Here is a 15,780-nt window from a genome sequence, read left to right as displayed (position 1 = left end):
GCCTCTTCGCCGAAGAAAGCGAACCGGTGAAATTTCCGGATAGTTCTTCGATTACAACCCTAACTATGACAAGAGAATGGAAGAGCCTACAGCTCGTAAACCCGAACAATGGACAAAGGTGGCAGCAAAAGGCCGCAGAAATAGAAAAAAAGAAGATTCGTCCGGAAATAATGATTATTTCCAAGATAGGAGACACGTCCTACGCCAATATCCTTTGGAAAGTCAAAGCTGATCCGGAATTAGCAGACCTGGGTGGCAGTGTCAGTTGCATCAGATGTGCGCAAAAGGGGGATCTGATACTGGAGCTAAAAAAATCCAGCAGGAAGACAGCGGATAGTTTTCTCGGCCAGGTGGAAAAGGTGCTAGGTGACCAAGCAGAAATGAAAGCCCGAAAGCAACAACTTGTAATCCAGTGCAAAGACCTAGACGAGATCATAACACTAGAGGATACCTTCACTGCGCTAACCTAGCGGAATAAAAGAAAGCGCCATCAAAAGGATTAAGAAGGTGATTATCGCGGGAAGGTAAGAATAGGTTGGGTTATGTGCCGACTTAAGGAGCCAGTATCTCTCAATAGATTCTTCAGATGCTTCGACTTCGAGGTCGATGGGTCGAGAATATACAGGAAGTGTGGAGAAAAGGGTCATCTTATTAAAGGCTACATGGATGCATGCATGTTGCGCAAAGGGAAAAAGGGAGTGGATGGCCGGAACGTTGCAAGTGGTGACAAGCACTTCTTCCTATTTTTCTTCAGCCTTTGTCCCGTTCCCAAGCGGGGTCGGCTCGTCGTGATCAGTTTCGCCATTTGGCTCTATCGAATGCCTGATCTAGGTGCAATCTCGAGGCTTTTGAATTCCCATTGAGCGTGTCAAGTCACCGTTGTTTCAGCCTGCCTTTTGGTCGTTTACCATCGACTTCGATGTTCAGACCAACCTTGGCTAGTGGATTCTCATTAGCACGAATTGCGTGACTATACCATCGAATTTTTCCACGATCGATGCAACCCCATAACGATCGCGGATATGCTCATGTCGGATGTGAACAAAACGTGTCACGCCAGTAGTCCAACGCAACATCTTCGTCTCCATTGCCGCAAGACGCCGTTCATTGTCTTTTATAGTCGGCCAACACTCAGAACCATAGAGAGCGACAGGACGGACGAGATTGCGGCACCCGCACCCGCCATATAAGAGAAAGATGATTCGCAGGGTTAAATGAGGTTGATACAAATCAATCACCATAACCATTCGAGAGACAAATGTGAACCCAGAGGTAATCTGTGAATCTTACAGAAATTACGTTAGTGCTACTTGGGTGAAAGATTCATCTGGGAATGCGACGATAGTCTCAGGAGCCGGCTTTGTAAGAGCAAAAGTCAACGCTATTTATATCTATAGCTGTTACGCTCCTCCCAGTGCAACATTAGCACAATATGAGGAGATACTAGACGACTTGGTGCTGAACGCTAGAGACCACAGGCCCAAAATCATTGCTAGCGATTTCAACGCTTAGGTCTTAGACGAGGAAAGTCGAGTGATAAATATTGTACTTGCCAACGTTGGTTGCATGGCCACCTTCCGAGGCAAAGCGCTAGGCAAAATCGTCAATCTGACTTACCTCAGTATCCCGTTGGCGAGAGAGATGATCGGACGGTTGAGTGAACACTACATCCACAGTGACCTCCAGGCCATCTTTCTAAAGACAATTACGAACCCGTGGAGCGCTGCCTACAAGCACGGTCTACGATTGATGCAATGGCTCGGGAGGCATCGGTGGCTGGTAGGTGCTGCGTGATGGTGACGCTGGATGTCAGGAATGCTTTTAATTCGGTCAACTGGGGTTGAATTAAGGACACCCTGGCTAAACTGAGTGTCCCTTGTTACTTAGCTCGGATAATCGAGTGCTACCTCTCTTAGAGACTTCTTTGGTACGAGTGACTGACGGCCGAAGGAAAATGTTGTGACAGTAGGTGTTCTTCAAGGATTCGTATTGGAACGCTTGCGATGAAACATAATGTATGACGGCGTGCTCGGCCTGTGCTTGCCAAAGGAGGCAACGTTGATTGGTTTTTCAGACAACCTGGCGATGTTAGTAGTTGCGACACACCCCAGGATGTGGACCTGTATGAAAGTCAAACCATTCACTCCATCAAAACATGGCTCCAAATGGACATGGCCGAAGATAAGATGGAGGCGATCCTTTTTCCAAATGCAGGAAAAACAATACAATACAACAATTGGATATCTGAGGGTAATGAACGAGGCTAACACAAAGTCAAGCAGTAACTGGACTATGTGCGCGTAAAGGCAGCAAAGGCTGCTCATCTCTAGCAAGTCTAATACAGGAGGGCCAAAATCTAATCGAATTAGAGGTCCCGCAAACTGAAGACGACGTATAGAAGAAACAGTCCGTGCAATTCATCGGCTTAAAAGTCATAAGTCGCCAGAAGCCGATGGAATTACAGCCGAATTAGTTAAATATGGAGGCGACCAATTACACCAAGCGGTTCATCAGCTTATACTCAAAGTGTGGCACAGCGAATCAATGTCTGACGACTGGTAAAGAGAAACTGATAATGTTTCATACATAAAAAGGGGGTACCACGCAGTGCAGCAATTATAGAGGTATCACGTTGCTGAGTATAGCAAGATCTTGGGCTGCGCAACAATGAAAGCAAGACAAAGTATATGGTGACAACGTCAGCATCGAAAACCAACCAATCAACAACACCAAACCGCACTGGTCAAACGGGAAGAATAAAAATAGGAGATAGTAACTTTGAGACCGTTGATAACTCCTCCTATCTAGGATCGAAAATCACAACCGATAACAGCTACGATGATGAAATCCGCTCACAGTTATTGGCAGCCAACAGAGCCTATTTCAGCTTACAAAAACTGCTCCGCTGGAAACGCCTCACCATAGGGTCAAAGCTCTTACTGTACAAGACAATGATCTTGCCAGTCCTCATGTATTCTTCGGAAACTTGGGTTCTTAGCAAGAAAAATTGCAAACTCTTGGCCGCGTTCGAGAGAGGATTCTTCTCTCGAAAAATTTTCGGCCCCCTACATGAGGATGGACGATTCCGTAGTCTACATAACGACGAAATCTATGAGCGATACCATGACCGTCCGGTTGTGGATAAAATCCGGCTCAATAGGTTGCGGTGGGCGGGTCACTTAATACGTATGGATGAGGATGATCCAGCCCGGAAAGTCTATAAAGGCAATATCTATGGTAGAAAAAGAAGATGAGCCAGACCCTGCCTGAGATGGAGCGATGGCGTAGTTCATGACGCCAGACAGCTTTTAGGGATATGGAATTGGTAGACGTCGGCGCAGAACCAGGATATCTGGAGTTCCTTATTAAGGCAGGCCTAGCCCGGATACCGGTTGCTGCGCCGTTGATGATGGTGATGATGAAAATCAAATCGCTTATCGCAGGTAAAATCCATCGACGCGGTGAAATTCATCCTGCTATGGGAGGCTCCTGTTTGGACAAGACAGTGTACCAAACAAGAATGAGCTCCGCATACTGGCCAATCGCTGAGGGTGTGCAGCGCATACAGAACAGTACCCAGCGAGGCAGTGTGTGCCATCACGGGAATTATTCCCTTATATCTTCTAGCGAATGAGGTACGCTGTCTCTACCGGAAGAGGAGGGCGAATCCGGCCGAAGTACATGTGGGCTTCGTAAAAGCCAACAGGAAGGAGCTCTATAGAAAATAGGAACAGTTAATAGAGCATCAGCCTCTTGACCTCGTTGTACTGCCTTCAAGTCCTGATTACTCATAGACACGAATGTTCAACTGTACTGCGTGCGCAAAAATAAGTATGATGATAATAAAATTAAAATAGAAATCTATTATATTTTGAGCAGAACACAAAATCTTCCAAGACTCTGACTTTGCGTTTTCTAATGCCAATAAGGAAGTGACTAGCAAGATCCACTGCAACAAGGCATCAATAAATAATCAAACCTTTCTAGACACGCCCATGATATAATATATCCAGCTACACGTTTGCAAAATTTATCCACAAATTCCACTCAAAGTTTTGTTATAATTTTCGTCTAACAGTCTTCTGCAAGATTCAACTCTTGAATTGGTAGCAATCTAGACTATCCGGACATAATGCACGATTTATGCTCACTTATTTTGAATAAATCGAATGTGAATTATTTTTCCTGTTTAGAGTGATTTTATTTTATTATACTGAAGGAAGTACATTCAAGGCGTCTTATGAGCTCATTTCTAATCGTTGCATGTTTCAACGTCATGCAACCAACAACACAATATTTACATTACAAACCCACTTGCAATCTTCTCACGTTCTCCAAGCAACCATTACCTTTCGTTTACTTCAAAAATTAGATCTACACCATCGAAAATTGGGCTATATGAATATATGTATCTATGTATGATGTTAAAGATGCATCTTAACAAAAGAAGAAAAAAATAATGTAACAATTCGGCAACCAACCATTTTGAGTTCTGCAATCCACCAGTGAATGTACCTATAAATTTGAATTGAGACCTCACGAAACATCTTTACATCACTATCTTCTCATATTAGATTAGATATGAAATTAAATGGCTGAAAGGTAGTTGTAAGTGAAAGTATTCATACCACTCGTGAAAAACCTTCCAATACATTGATACGTTTATATATTTATATACTTGATATGTCTAATACATAAGATGCTTGAAATATCTTAGCCTTTAAATTTGCCCACCTTCGTTTTTTGGCCGATTCGTAGAGCATATTGTTGAATTGATTTCAAAATTTTGATGAATCGCAGCTTCCAAATCTACCATTCGATGATTTGTAAAAAGAGAAAAAAGAGATACTTCAATTTTTCATGCAATGGTTCATTGAACGAAAATTAAGTAGGTTAGCATTTGAATTTGACGACAGAGTAAATTCTTATTTGAATATTTTGTAATCAAAAATTCACACACAGGTGTGTGTTGTTAATAAAGGTTAAAAAAGATATCATGAAAAAAGCAGTAAACCTGCCCGAACACCACACAAGGATCATTTCCTGAAACTACTGCTACTTATAAGTTCCACAACGATCTATGCAGAAACAATCTTAGTTACAAAACTACAAAAAAAATCATTTCCTCATTGAGGGTCTGTAGTGGTGAATACTTAAGTGAAAATGTATCTAATAAACTGCAAAATCTTGCAAACATTTAGAATATATAATTTTAAATTTAAAGCTGTACATTCTCGTGAGCATACATATCTATAAATATGCCACGGTGATCAATGAAAAATGCATCTGATTTGGTTTTAGATGGATTATAAGTTCGCAGATATACAAGCAATGTGTTACACAGAAATCGCCAACCACCACACATTCTCATTGATTACATGGCAAGTAGCAGACTCAAATTAATCGAAGCCTCACAAATCAGCAAAGCTTAGTTACTACGTTCTATTTAAAAACAGATAATTAAAATGATCTTTAATATTCATCACATCATCTCATCTCCTTTCTTATTATTTTGTAGGCTCTAACAATATTTGTCATGCACGCTATGAGCCTACTAATTTATGGCACATTATTCTTTTTATTGTACTATATTAATATGTCGTTTGATGCAGCGAATGGTTCAACCAACACGTTTTGTGGTAATCTCCTGGAAAGTAGTAGAGCAAAAAATATGAATATTTTGTTATTAAACAAAAGAAAAACAAACTGAAAACTGTGAATAGGCTTAACATTTTCAAGACCACGAGTAAAGTGCATGAGATTTGATGAAATTCGTAACTTTCGAACGATTATAATCAGCGATTTTTGATGGCAGCCTTGACCCTGTATCTGCCGCATATTCAACCTAACTTATAGTCTTCGAATACTGCATATATTCGAATTGAATAAATTATAATAAATTGACCCTAAAATAAATTACGAAAATGCACATTATACCGTTGTTGGCAACGAAAAAAAAAATGATTCGCAATGCTATGTTGGAATAGTTTGGCGATTTTCCAATCTAAATTTCGAGAGGTTTAATGAGCTGGGACAGGCAGAGAGAGACGATTAATATGAACAACTACCAAAAGCTGTCCAGAAGGGCAAATCACAAATTGAAACCAATTGCCAGAATACCCTACTAACGCCTCTAACATATTTGCTTAACCATCACCAGCTTGGAACGAAACGAAACTGCACACTATTTGATGTACCAGGTCAGTCATTATGACACTAGGCGAACGAAAAAGAAAGAGGGAGGGCAGAAGGTAGGCATAATAAGTCAAAAGGGAAATGGTACCAATTGAGTTATTCCGCCATTCTGCTAAATAGAATTTTGGATTTGCAGGTAAAGCAACCCCCGGGTCCGAAATTTAGGCAGCGATGAACCACAACGATTCATAAAGAACATCAATTCAAAAAACACAAAATAAGGGAACAAACCAACCCAAATTCAAAGGATGAACAGGGTAGGTGGGAAGAAATCAGTGGCTGCTCCGAGAAGCAAAATTAGTGTTGTGGTGCGCCATTTTAATGTCGCAAACTCCTAGTACCATGACTGCCGTGGAAAGAACAAGAGAGCAGAGTCCAACCGGCTCAGATCTTCAGAGCCAGCCTGGACAATCACAAAGGAAGTGCCTAAGGGGTTCTCCCTCTTCTCGGCAGCGCATTGTAACGTACGCAGGGTCTGGCGTCATGATCCCCCATAGGATAGCGTCATAATCTTTTATGGATTTTTATGCCTCTGGCATCTGTCGGAGTACGGGGTGTTAAACTGATTACCACATCCATCAATGCATCGCAGAAATGTGTACAAGCAGTAAACAAACATTATATATAAAACTCTCGACCGTAATTTCCTAAGGTCCGAATGGCTCAAGTGATTAGAGCGCTGGGCTGCCGTAGCGGAAAAGTCGCGATTCAAATCTCGCTAGGGGCAGAGGAATTTGTTATCGTGACTCGAATACCAGTGGACTGAGTTGTGAATGAGTACCTGAGTCAAATCAGGGTAATAATCTCGGGCGTGCGCAATGCTGACCACATTGCCTTCCACAGTGTACTGTGGTTGACCGTTACGGTCTTGAATGAACTGCTCTAACACACTTCAAGGACCTGATCCAATATGGTTTGTTGCGCTAACGATTATTAATATTTCTGGGTTGTCACAATCTCAGCAGATGCCAGATTTTACCTAATACTAGCACTAAGTTCCAAGCATTTAGGCTCGGGCGATCCTACCTACTTAAAAACTAAAGGGGCGCTGGTGGTCGTGGCCGGTGGTAGGTCAACGGGAGCATCCGTGGAAAACTCCCCGCAATATCGAGCACGTATGCAGAGTGGTGTACTTCTGCATGGTTTGGACCAGACTGTACGAAAGTCCCAGGACATCAAGGAAAGTCGTGAGGGATTTATGTACAATACCAGTAGCTGACAATATTATGGGAACTACAACCACCCGCTCGAGACGCCAAATTTCTTTGACTTCCCGAGCTAGTGGCTCATAGTTTATCTTTTTCTCCACGTATTTCCGTTCGATGTTAGAATTATGGGGAATCAATAATATATGCGGAGCGACCCGTCTTGTCAACTAACAATACGTCAGGTTTGTTATGTGGAATGTGGCGATCAGTTAGAACTTGCCGGTCCCAATACATGTTATAAGCAGAACTATCAAGTACTCTTTGCGGCTCTTATCGGTAATCCGGACATGTTCCTGTGATCAGCCCGTGCTTGCATGCAAGGTGTTGATTAATAACCCTATATACAGCATGATGCCTGGTGATGTATTGCACCGATACCATAACAGCGCAGCCAGAAAAGAGATGGTCCAGCGTCTCTAACGCCAAGCCACACATTCTTCACTGGTCATTTTCCACCCGTTCTTTAATGACGAGCTTTTTAAAAGCTCGGGTGACGACCACGCCATCCTGAATGGCACACATGAGCCCCTCTGTCTCAGCAAAAAACTCCTCAGCACACAGCCATCTGTTCGACAAATGCATTGCCTTCGACTTCCATTCATCGACCCACTCTTGGTCGGATTTCACCTCCCTCAGAAGATCCCTCTGATGTCAAGAGGCAGGTTTATCCGCTCCACGGCAAACTTTGCATGATTCATTCGGAATTTGGACATAATAGTCCGTATCCACGGCTGGACGTTTTCCACATCGGTCTTCGTCCACGGCAATATTCCGAATGCATAAGCCAGTGAAGGGATAGCGTATACGCGCGTATATTCAATGCACTTCTCTTATTCTTCTCTGAGAGATGCGATTTCAGCACCAGCTTCACACGTCGCAGAAATTTGGACAGCAGAGCATTCTTCAGATCACCACCTCGAACATGGGTTCCTTGCAGAATTCCTAGGTACTTGTAGAAGTCTGTCTCGGTCATAGCTTCGATGTGGAGATAATGTAATATTGCGTATTTAAAGAATTTAGTCGTCATGAAATTTAAAAATCCACGTTTCTTTAGGGGTCATTAATTGCTAAAGATTGTAAAAATGAAACTCCCATCCCGGATCTAATTGCCCTCTTAGAGTTCATGGAGAGGATATAAACGGGGATTGAAGAAAACTGAATCTGAATCTGTAGCCCATGTAAATAGAGATCGAATTTTTCAATCACAGAAAGTCAGCAAATATTTTAGTTGAACACCCGCTATCTCCAGTATCGCCGCATCAGATGGAACCAGGTAAGTACGAACTGAAAGTAAGTGATAATCTGACCAACTATCATAAATGTTCTCACACATTCACAGATAAACTTGACCACCCTTGTTCGCTTATCAGTTGTGAGCGAAAACACAGATCCATACAATTCCTACCTGAAAACCAGGTACCATCTTTATATCTCAACTTGTAAAAAAATTGTCTAACAATACATTCAATACATACAAAATTGTCTGCTCAAGATTGTGTTTAATTTCAACACCAATTATTAACTTCAATCTACCTCGGAAGTCGTATCTTTAAATATCGGTAGCCTATATTACACAAATGCCCATCCTAGTGGGTTCTATTGTATCGTATAACCCGGAATGGAATTACCGCCCTTCCTTAATGTATGACCTATCCACCGCCGTTTCCGCCTTCTTATCAATATGCCCATGGGTATCTGGTCCGTAGGCTGATCAAACTATTTTTTAGCTGTTGGCAGACGCCATAATATCCCGATGACCACCCCAGACATGAATTGATGAAAACTTGGCGAATACTTTTCAAATACTACTCGCATATAGAGGCTTGGCATGTAGTAGCCTCAAACTGGTGTTAATGTTAAAATAGTCGCATTTTCTAATTTGGAACAAAACAGTGAATGCGATGGCGTAGAGCAACATCAAATTCGGAGCCGTCATCGGCAGAAAGAACCCATCTTAGATATACAAAATTGACCCTCAGTTGAAATACTCACCCCAAATTACTCCATTAGCAACATCATTTTATATATAGACCAATAAATTGAAACCAAAGGATTTTTTGGGACTTCAAAGATTTAAATGAAGGATCATTCCACAAAGGTTCCAAAAAGTTGAATTAGTTAAACGTTAGTATATCGATCTAGTTGCTCTGTGTTGAAAACCCGATGCGTCATGAATGTTTATATCATATTTTCCCCGCAACAGTGAGTTTACTATCTACTCAACGTTAGGTGTGATGATAGTGAAAACACAGCCTCATTGAAAATTAAATAGAGGAAAAATAATATGAAAATGAACTTATATTGATGCGCAACACCTGATAGCGGGGTGAACTGAGCGCATACACAACAGCTGTAACTCCCCAAGGAATCATCCCAATCGCGTTTAAGAAAGGTTAAGTGATGAGCCGCTATAGTCTTTTTTTCCTGAGGTGGAATGGCATTATGTTCCAGCATTTAGAACTTTTTCCAACTAAAGCCACCCCTCCCCCAGGCCCCCCAATTCCTATCCTCTTCCTCGCGGGACCACTGCAAAATGATCCCTGTAGACCCCTTCTCCTTCCCTTCGGCCTAGACCCGATACCGATGTTGAATATGATGTCTAACTGCGTGAAGGCCTCTAAGTGACAATGCCCTCTTGCATTCGTCAATGAATTTTCCCATTGTGTGGCGAATGCATTGAAGTCACTGGCAATGACGTTTGGTCTCCGTCCTTTTGTGTATAACACCAGTCTGTCCAACATGTCCTCGAATTAAACCAACGTCAGGCATGAAGGGGCAAAGCAACTATAGACGTTTGAAATAGTTAGACTGCTCTGAGTGCAAACGTGTAGCGCTAATGAAGGGGACAAATGGTTTCCGAAATATCGTATATGCGAATAAAACAAAAAATACCAACGAAAAAGCAAAAACCATCTAAACATTTCAAATAAATTAATCGCTAAAAACATCGAAAGATTACACTTATATTACTATGCACGTATATGCCGTTTGGTTATACCCATACGAACCCAGCTGTAGGCTGATTCCTATATTCCTCTATGGGTTTGTAACCGCATGCCCACAAAGACCCCCCGCCCCTCTAGGATCAGCTACTCAGGTGTCATTGTTAGGGTTTGTATAATAATAATAAGAATCGTTGCCACGACAATTCAATTGAATCTGGGCCTTGAAGTGTATTAGAGCACTTCATTCAAGACCGCATTGCACTCGCCCGTGATTTTTACCTTGATTTGACTCAGGTACTCATTAACAGCTGAGTTGACTGGTATCCGTAGACAAATTCCTCTGCCACCAGTGAGATTTAAACCAGGAACTTCCGCATCGGATTTCTGTAGGTGTCCCTTATTATATCCATATAGATTGCCTGCATGAGTGGGTTTTAAACGACTCTGCAGTAATTTAGGCTAATTTGGATCAACCTCATTTTCCCACTATAGTTAGCGCCTTTTTGAACTCATCGCACTTACCGCTTTTTGACTTGACTGCTGAAGTTTTTGGCATTGTTCTCTTCAGAGCTTTTCAGTTCCAGAATGAAATTCTCCTTTTGGTTTCTCCGGATGCTGCTGATATTTTCCACTAAGGCTTTGAAGGTTAGTGTCAGCTTTCACCTTTCTTAATATGTCTGCCTAGGACATACTACCAGTGCTTCTCAGCCTTGTTTGACGGAGATGTCATAATCATGTGGCCCTTTACACTTAGATACGGTTGATGTGCGTTTTGGTATGAATATTTTTGAGATCAACAAGCAAATTTAAATTCTACCTCTAACTTTTAAAATGATATACGCGGCTCATATAAGGACATACTTAACGGCTACGACCTTTGTCTAGGACCTTTATCCTGTGAGTCCTGGTTGATAGTTCCAAAGGTATAAGCTGGGCATTTTGGGGATAGGCGAAGTTGACAGGAGAGTACTCCTTGCTTTCTTTTGGGGCACTGTGCTTTCGTATGTCGGAAAGTCTGACGGAAGCGGCCATAAACCTGGTGTTTAAGCAATGCTCATGGCATAGAAAGGCGCATCCTCGTTACCTAGAACCGGTTTCGAACAGGAAACTAACTGCGAGATTCCGGTTCAGAATAAAGACCGTTTGAGTATTACAGTGTAACGTAACAACGGAAATTTTTCATATAGAGGACAAAGCTGCTTTCTATGATGAACTAAATGCAATCCACGGGAGGCTTCCTAAAGATGGATGATCTGAATAACAAAGCGGGCTCTGATGACACCTTGGAGAAACAATGAGAGTTTTGTAGAACGTAGCAAGTTCTACCACCTCGTCATTAGTGGTACATTATTCGAGCACAAAGCCAGTCACAAAAATTGCATTTCAACTGACCGGCAACGAGCTTTCAGGTCGATCATCATTACTTGATGGTCACTTACCTTCGCTTACGTGCTCCACCGTTAAAAACGTTCCTTCCTCAGAGGCTACTCAGGTCGTCGGCCATGTTCAGAAGGGGCATCACAAAACCTGAAATCGTGGAGGCGGATCGATGAACATAAGGGATTCAATCAAGGTCCGATACCGTCACAAATTATGCAATAAAAGAACTATTGAGTTATGAATGTCCCATTCGTCGATCACATAGGCTAAACATCATCCCAAACTAAAGTAGATTATTTTGTGACCGTAGCTGCTAATTTAGAATATTTAAAGGACTACTATGAAATCGATGACATAAATAGCAAATATATGATGCTGGAATATTTCGTTGGTTCCATAAAAAATTACTAACAAATAAAGAAAAGCAATTTACCCTCAAAATATTAAATACGGTCTACTACAAATTCGTATTCAGCACATGTTCATTTTAAATTAAATTTTTAATCAACAATAAATTATAAAGTATTCGGTAATACTATACCTTAATCATCTACCTTCTTCTACGAACCAAGTTGAATTGCGGTATAATGCGTTGTAGGTTTATTTTCTACTTTAAAAAATAACTTCTGAAGTCTCTCCATCATCCTTTTGAATGAAATATTATAAAATCCTTCTTTTCGGTTCCTATATACCATGTGACTAAAACTGGGTCTTGTTATGATGATGTCATTAAAACACAAAAATAATTTCAGACTTTTTTTATAAGAAACCATACAAACTAAAATATTCTCATTAACAAACAATTTGATTGTAGAAACATTTAAAAAATAAACATTAATAAATCAATTTCCTCCTTAAACCTACTTTATTAACACTACTAGCTCCATTTCGCTTCTGAAATTGTTAACCAGCTGGAACTTTTCGTCCTTCGAAGAGCATCATCGATTGTGGTCCTTTCATTACACGTGCCATCAGTTCCCAACACATTTTAGCAGGAAGAAGACTAGAATGGGAGAAATTTTCTTTACCTGTCAACGAATCCTTTTCATATGTTTTAATAATTTACCATTTTAGGGGCAGAAGCAATCGAACAAAATGTGGCATCACACAATTAACCTCATTACGTTGTACTGATTGCGTTATCCTATCCGCAACATATTTCGGCTCCAACATTGGGAATAGTCGCGGTTTGACACCAGAGAACATACCAGTGTTGATGTAATATGGACAAACTAAAGTCAAATGAATGTTATCATAGCCATGCGTCCTCAGATCCGTGAATAGAGCTTCATGAAATCCGGAGCATGCAAATTTTGTGGCACTATAATCTGAACATCCATAAGTTCCAAGAAGTCCAGCTACTGAACCTACAGTAACAATGTGTCCGAAGTTGCTCTGCATCATTTCAGGAAGGAATGCTTTCACGGTCCAGTAATGGGAAATGATGTTAACTGAGTATGTGTTCTCAATGACGCGGTCAGGAAGCTCCCAAAATGGTTTACAACAAACAATTCCTGCATTGTTGATTAGGATGTCGACACAGCCGAACTCTGCTTTAACTTCTTTAGCTTTTTCGTAAACCATGTCACGGTTGGAGATGTCCACTACATATCCCTTGCAATGGTAACCGTTTTTGGCAAGTAGGTCGATGGTTGTTTGAACAGCTGTAAGTAAGTTATACATGTAATAGGTTTTTAGAATGATTAGATAATACGTAATTAGAAGAATAGTTACAAATTAGCAAGCAATCGCCATAATTATTCGTGCAAGTATTTTTTATAAAATCATATCTTTTACACGAAATTTGATAACTCAATGATTGGAAAAAGCCGTAGAATTTGACAGTAAGTGAAATGTTCAAATCAATGCTTGAGTAGATGTTAAGGTAAATAGGTGGTTAATTGAATGAACCAAGGAGGGAAGGATGAACTCATGCTTAACTACGGAAAAGGATGCGTCGTTACATAAAGCACTGAGATGTACTTTACTATCCCTTATTCTGTTCAGACGCTTTCCTCCATGCAATTTGCGAATTTCAGGAGATCTGTCAAAGAGAAAGCGTACGCAGATTCGCTTTTAAGGAAACTCTTCCGAGATATCTCCGCCTGGGGCCTGAAGGGATCGAGTAGCTGTATATAAAGTGCAGAGCCATATCACCTTCCTTCTTGCAGCTTTACTTTTTCTAGGTAAAAGTGATAACAGCGGTGTCCATTAGAAGCCCTACTAAGGTTCGGCCAACCTACATATATACCTTTTTTCTGCTCCATCTCTTCCGTAAAACTAGTGATTTCTAATTTCGATTCCTTTCTCGAAATTCTCTATATTAATGGAAATACAAGCATTCAAATTTTCTCAAAATATTTCTCCACTTTTCAGCAATTTTCCTAACATCCAGAGCCCTACCCTATGTGCTATGCAACCTTTAACCGAGCTTGCAAGACAATCATAAACTGTTTACAAAAGCTAAAGGCCGTTGCCATGAGGTCAGTCTTTATCCGAAGCGTTGTTGGTCGTGAACGATAGCGCGTAGCCATGGTTGACCCACTATACCACACCAAGGAGTGAATGGCATCTTCTCAAGTTCCTTCACGAAGATTTTCGCTAACGATATGAGTTCAAATGTCACAACTTGATAGAGCGAATCCTTGTACCACTCGAAGCGAACTTAATAGTATATGGCCTGGCTCCAAAGTGATAAAGTGTACATATTTACTAAAAAGGATATGTCAACAAATATTAATAAGCCCGAAACAATTGGATTAATGGATAGTATTTAAGGTTCCAAAAGTTATACAACATGTGTAGACCCCACTAACATCCCTACTGGCTTAACATTATTCGGGCGAATTTCCGGAGGTTCTGAAATTTTATCGTGAAAAAATATTCCCAGCTCGTAGCATTCGTCAGAAATCCCTGTTGAATGATATGTCATCATCAAGGAAATCTCTCAAAGGGTTTAATTACGGCAGCAAACGTCTTATAACTGCACTTAGAAAAGTGCAACACTTCGTCCTTTGGTAAATGTTTAGTTATTCGGATCTTGATTTTGATTTAATCTTCTATGACCCGTAGTCCGCAACTCCTTCTACCTTTCGATATCCGGGACCGCTCATCTAGATAAGCATCATCATTTTTCTGGATCATAGGCCTGATCGAGATGGGATCGACGGACTCTTTAATCATCTCCTAGTATATTAAGCTATCATTGTTTTAGTCGGCTTTGAGATTGTTTCCTATCGTTTTCAATATTCAGGTCAATCTTAATGAGCGAGTTCACGTCAGCGCGAATTACAAGATAATACAATACCATCGAACAAACCTTTCTCACAATTTTACGAGATACGTCATCATCAACGGCGCAACAACCGGTATCCTGTCTAGGCCAGCCTTAATAAGGAACTCCAGACACCCCAGTTTTGTACCGAGGTCCGACAGTTCGATATATAAAGGAGGCAATGTTGGTATTTCTCCTTGAATGGCCAACCAGCGTGTACTGCATTGTTCCAATTTACAATAAACAAGGAATTTCAAAAAACAAAATATTGGACAAGAGAAAGCCCACAGCGGCAACATTCCTGGCACTTTTGAGTGAAAGTAGCTCAAAAACTCCCCGAAAGTCACCCGGTAAACGTTAGCTGGGCGGATACCATATGAAGAGCCGCGGAAATGAATATCGAAAATTAAATAGCTACCGTGGCATAGTTTACAAAGGACGAGAAGATTGAATAAGGCAATGCACGGTAAACAGATGAATTGTATTTGGCACCCATTTATTGATTTGCATTTGTCGAACAGATGGCTGTGTGCTGGGGAGCTCTTTGCTGAGACGGAGGGGTTCATGTATGCCATTCAGGACGGCGTGGTCGCCACCCAAGTTTATAAAAAGCTCATCATGAAAGAACGACCAGTGCAGAATGTGTGGTTCGGCATTAGAGACGTTGGACCATCTCATTTCTGGCTGTACTGTTATAGCACCGGTGCAATACATCACCAGGTATAATGCTGTATGTGAGATTATCCATCAAAACCTTGCATACAAGCATGGGTTGATC

At 41.1% G+C, this 15,780-nt stretch overlaps 1 protein-coding gene across 1 annotated transcript in view; it reads right to left on the bottom strand.

Moving 5' to 3' along the window:
- Positions 1-12,471: 12,471 nt before the first annotated feature.
- Positions 12,472-15,780, bottom strand: part of LOC119646848 (short-chain dehydrogenase/reductase family 16C member 6) — a 42,057-nt gene continuing 38,748 nt past the window's right edge. Inside the window, exons 3-4 of the mRNA XM_038047470.1 lie at positions 12,795-13,392; positions 12,472-12,731 (exon numbers count right to left, since the gene is read on the bottom strand). Of these exons, the coding sequence (XP_037903398.1) occupies positions 12,632-12,731; positions 12,795-13,392 (698 nt within the window). The 3' untranslated portion in view covers positions 12,472-12,631. The remainder of the gene's footprint in view (positions 12,732-12,794; positions 13,393-15,780) is intronic.

This window comes from Hermetia illucens, chromosome 1 (assembly GCF_905115235.1).
Source record: "Hermetia illucens chromosome 1, iHerIll2.2.curated.20191125, whole genome shotgun sequence".
Classification (NCBI taxonomy): Eukaryota; Metazoa; Arthropoda; class Insecta; order Diptera; family Stratiomyidae; genus Hermetia; species Hermetia illucens.
Note: the sequence above shows the minus strand (reverse complement) of the source record. Positions and strands in the feature narration are given on the sequence as shown.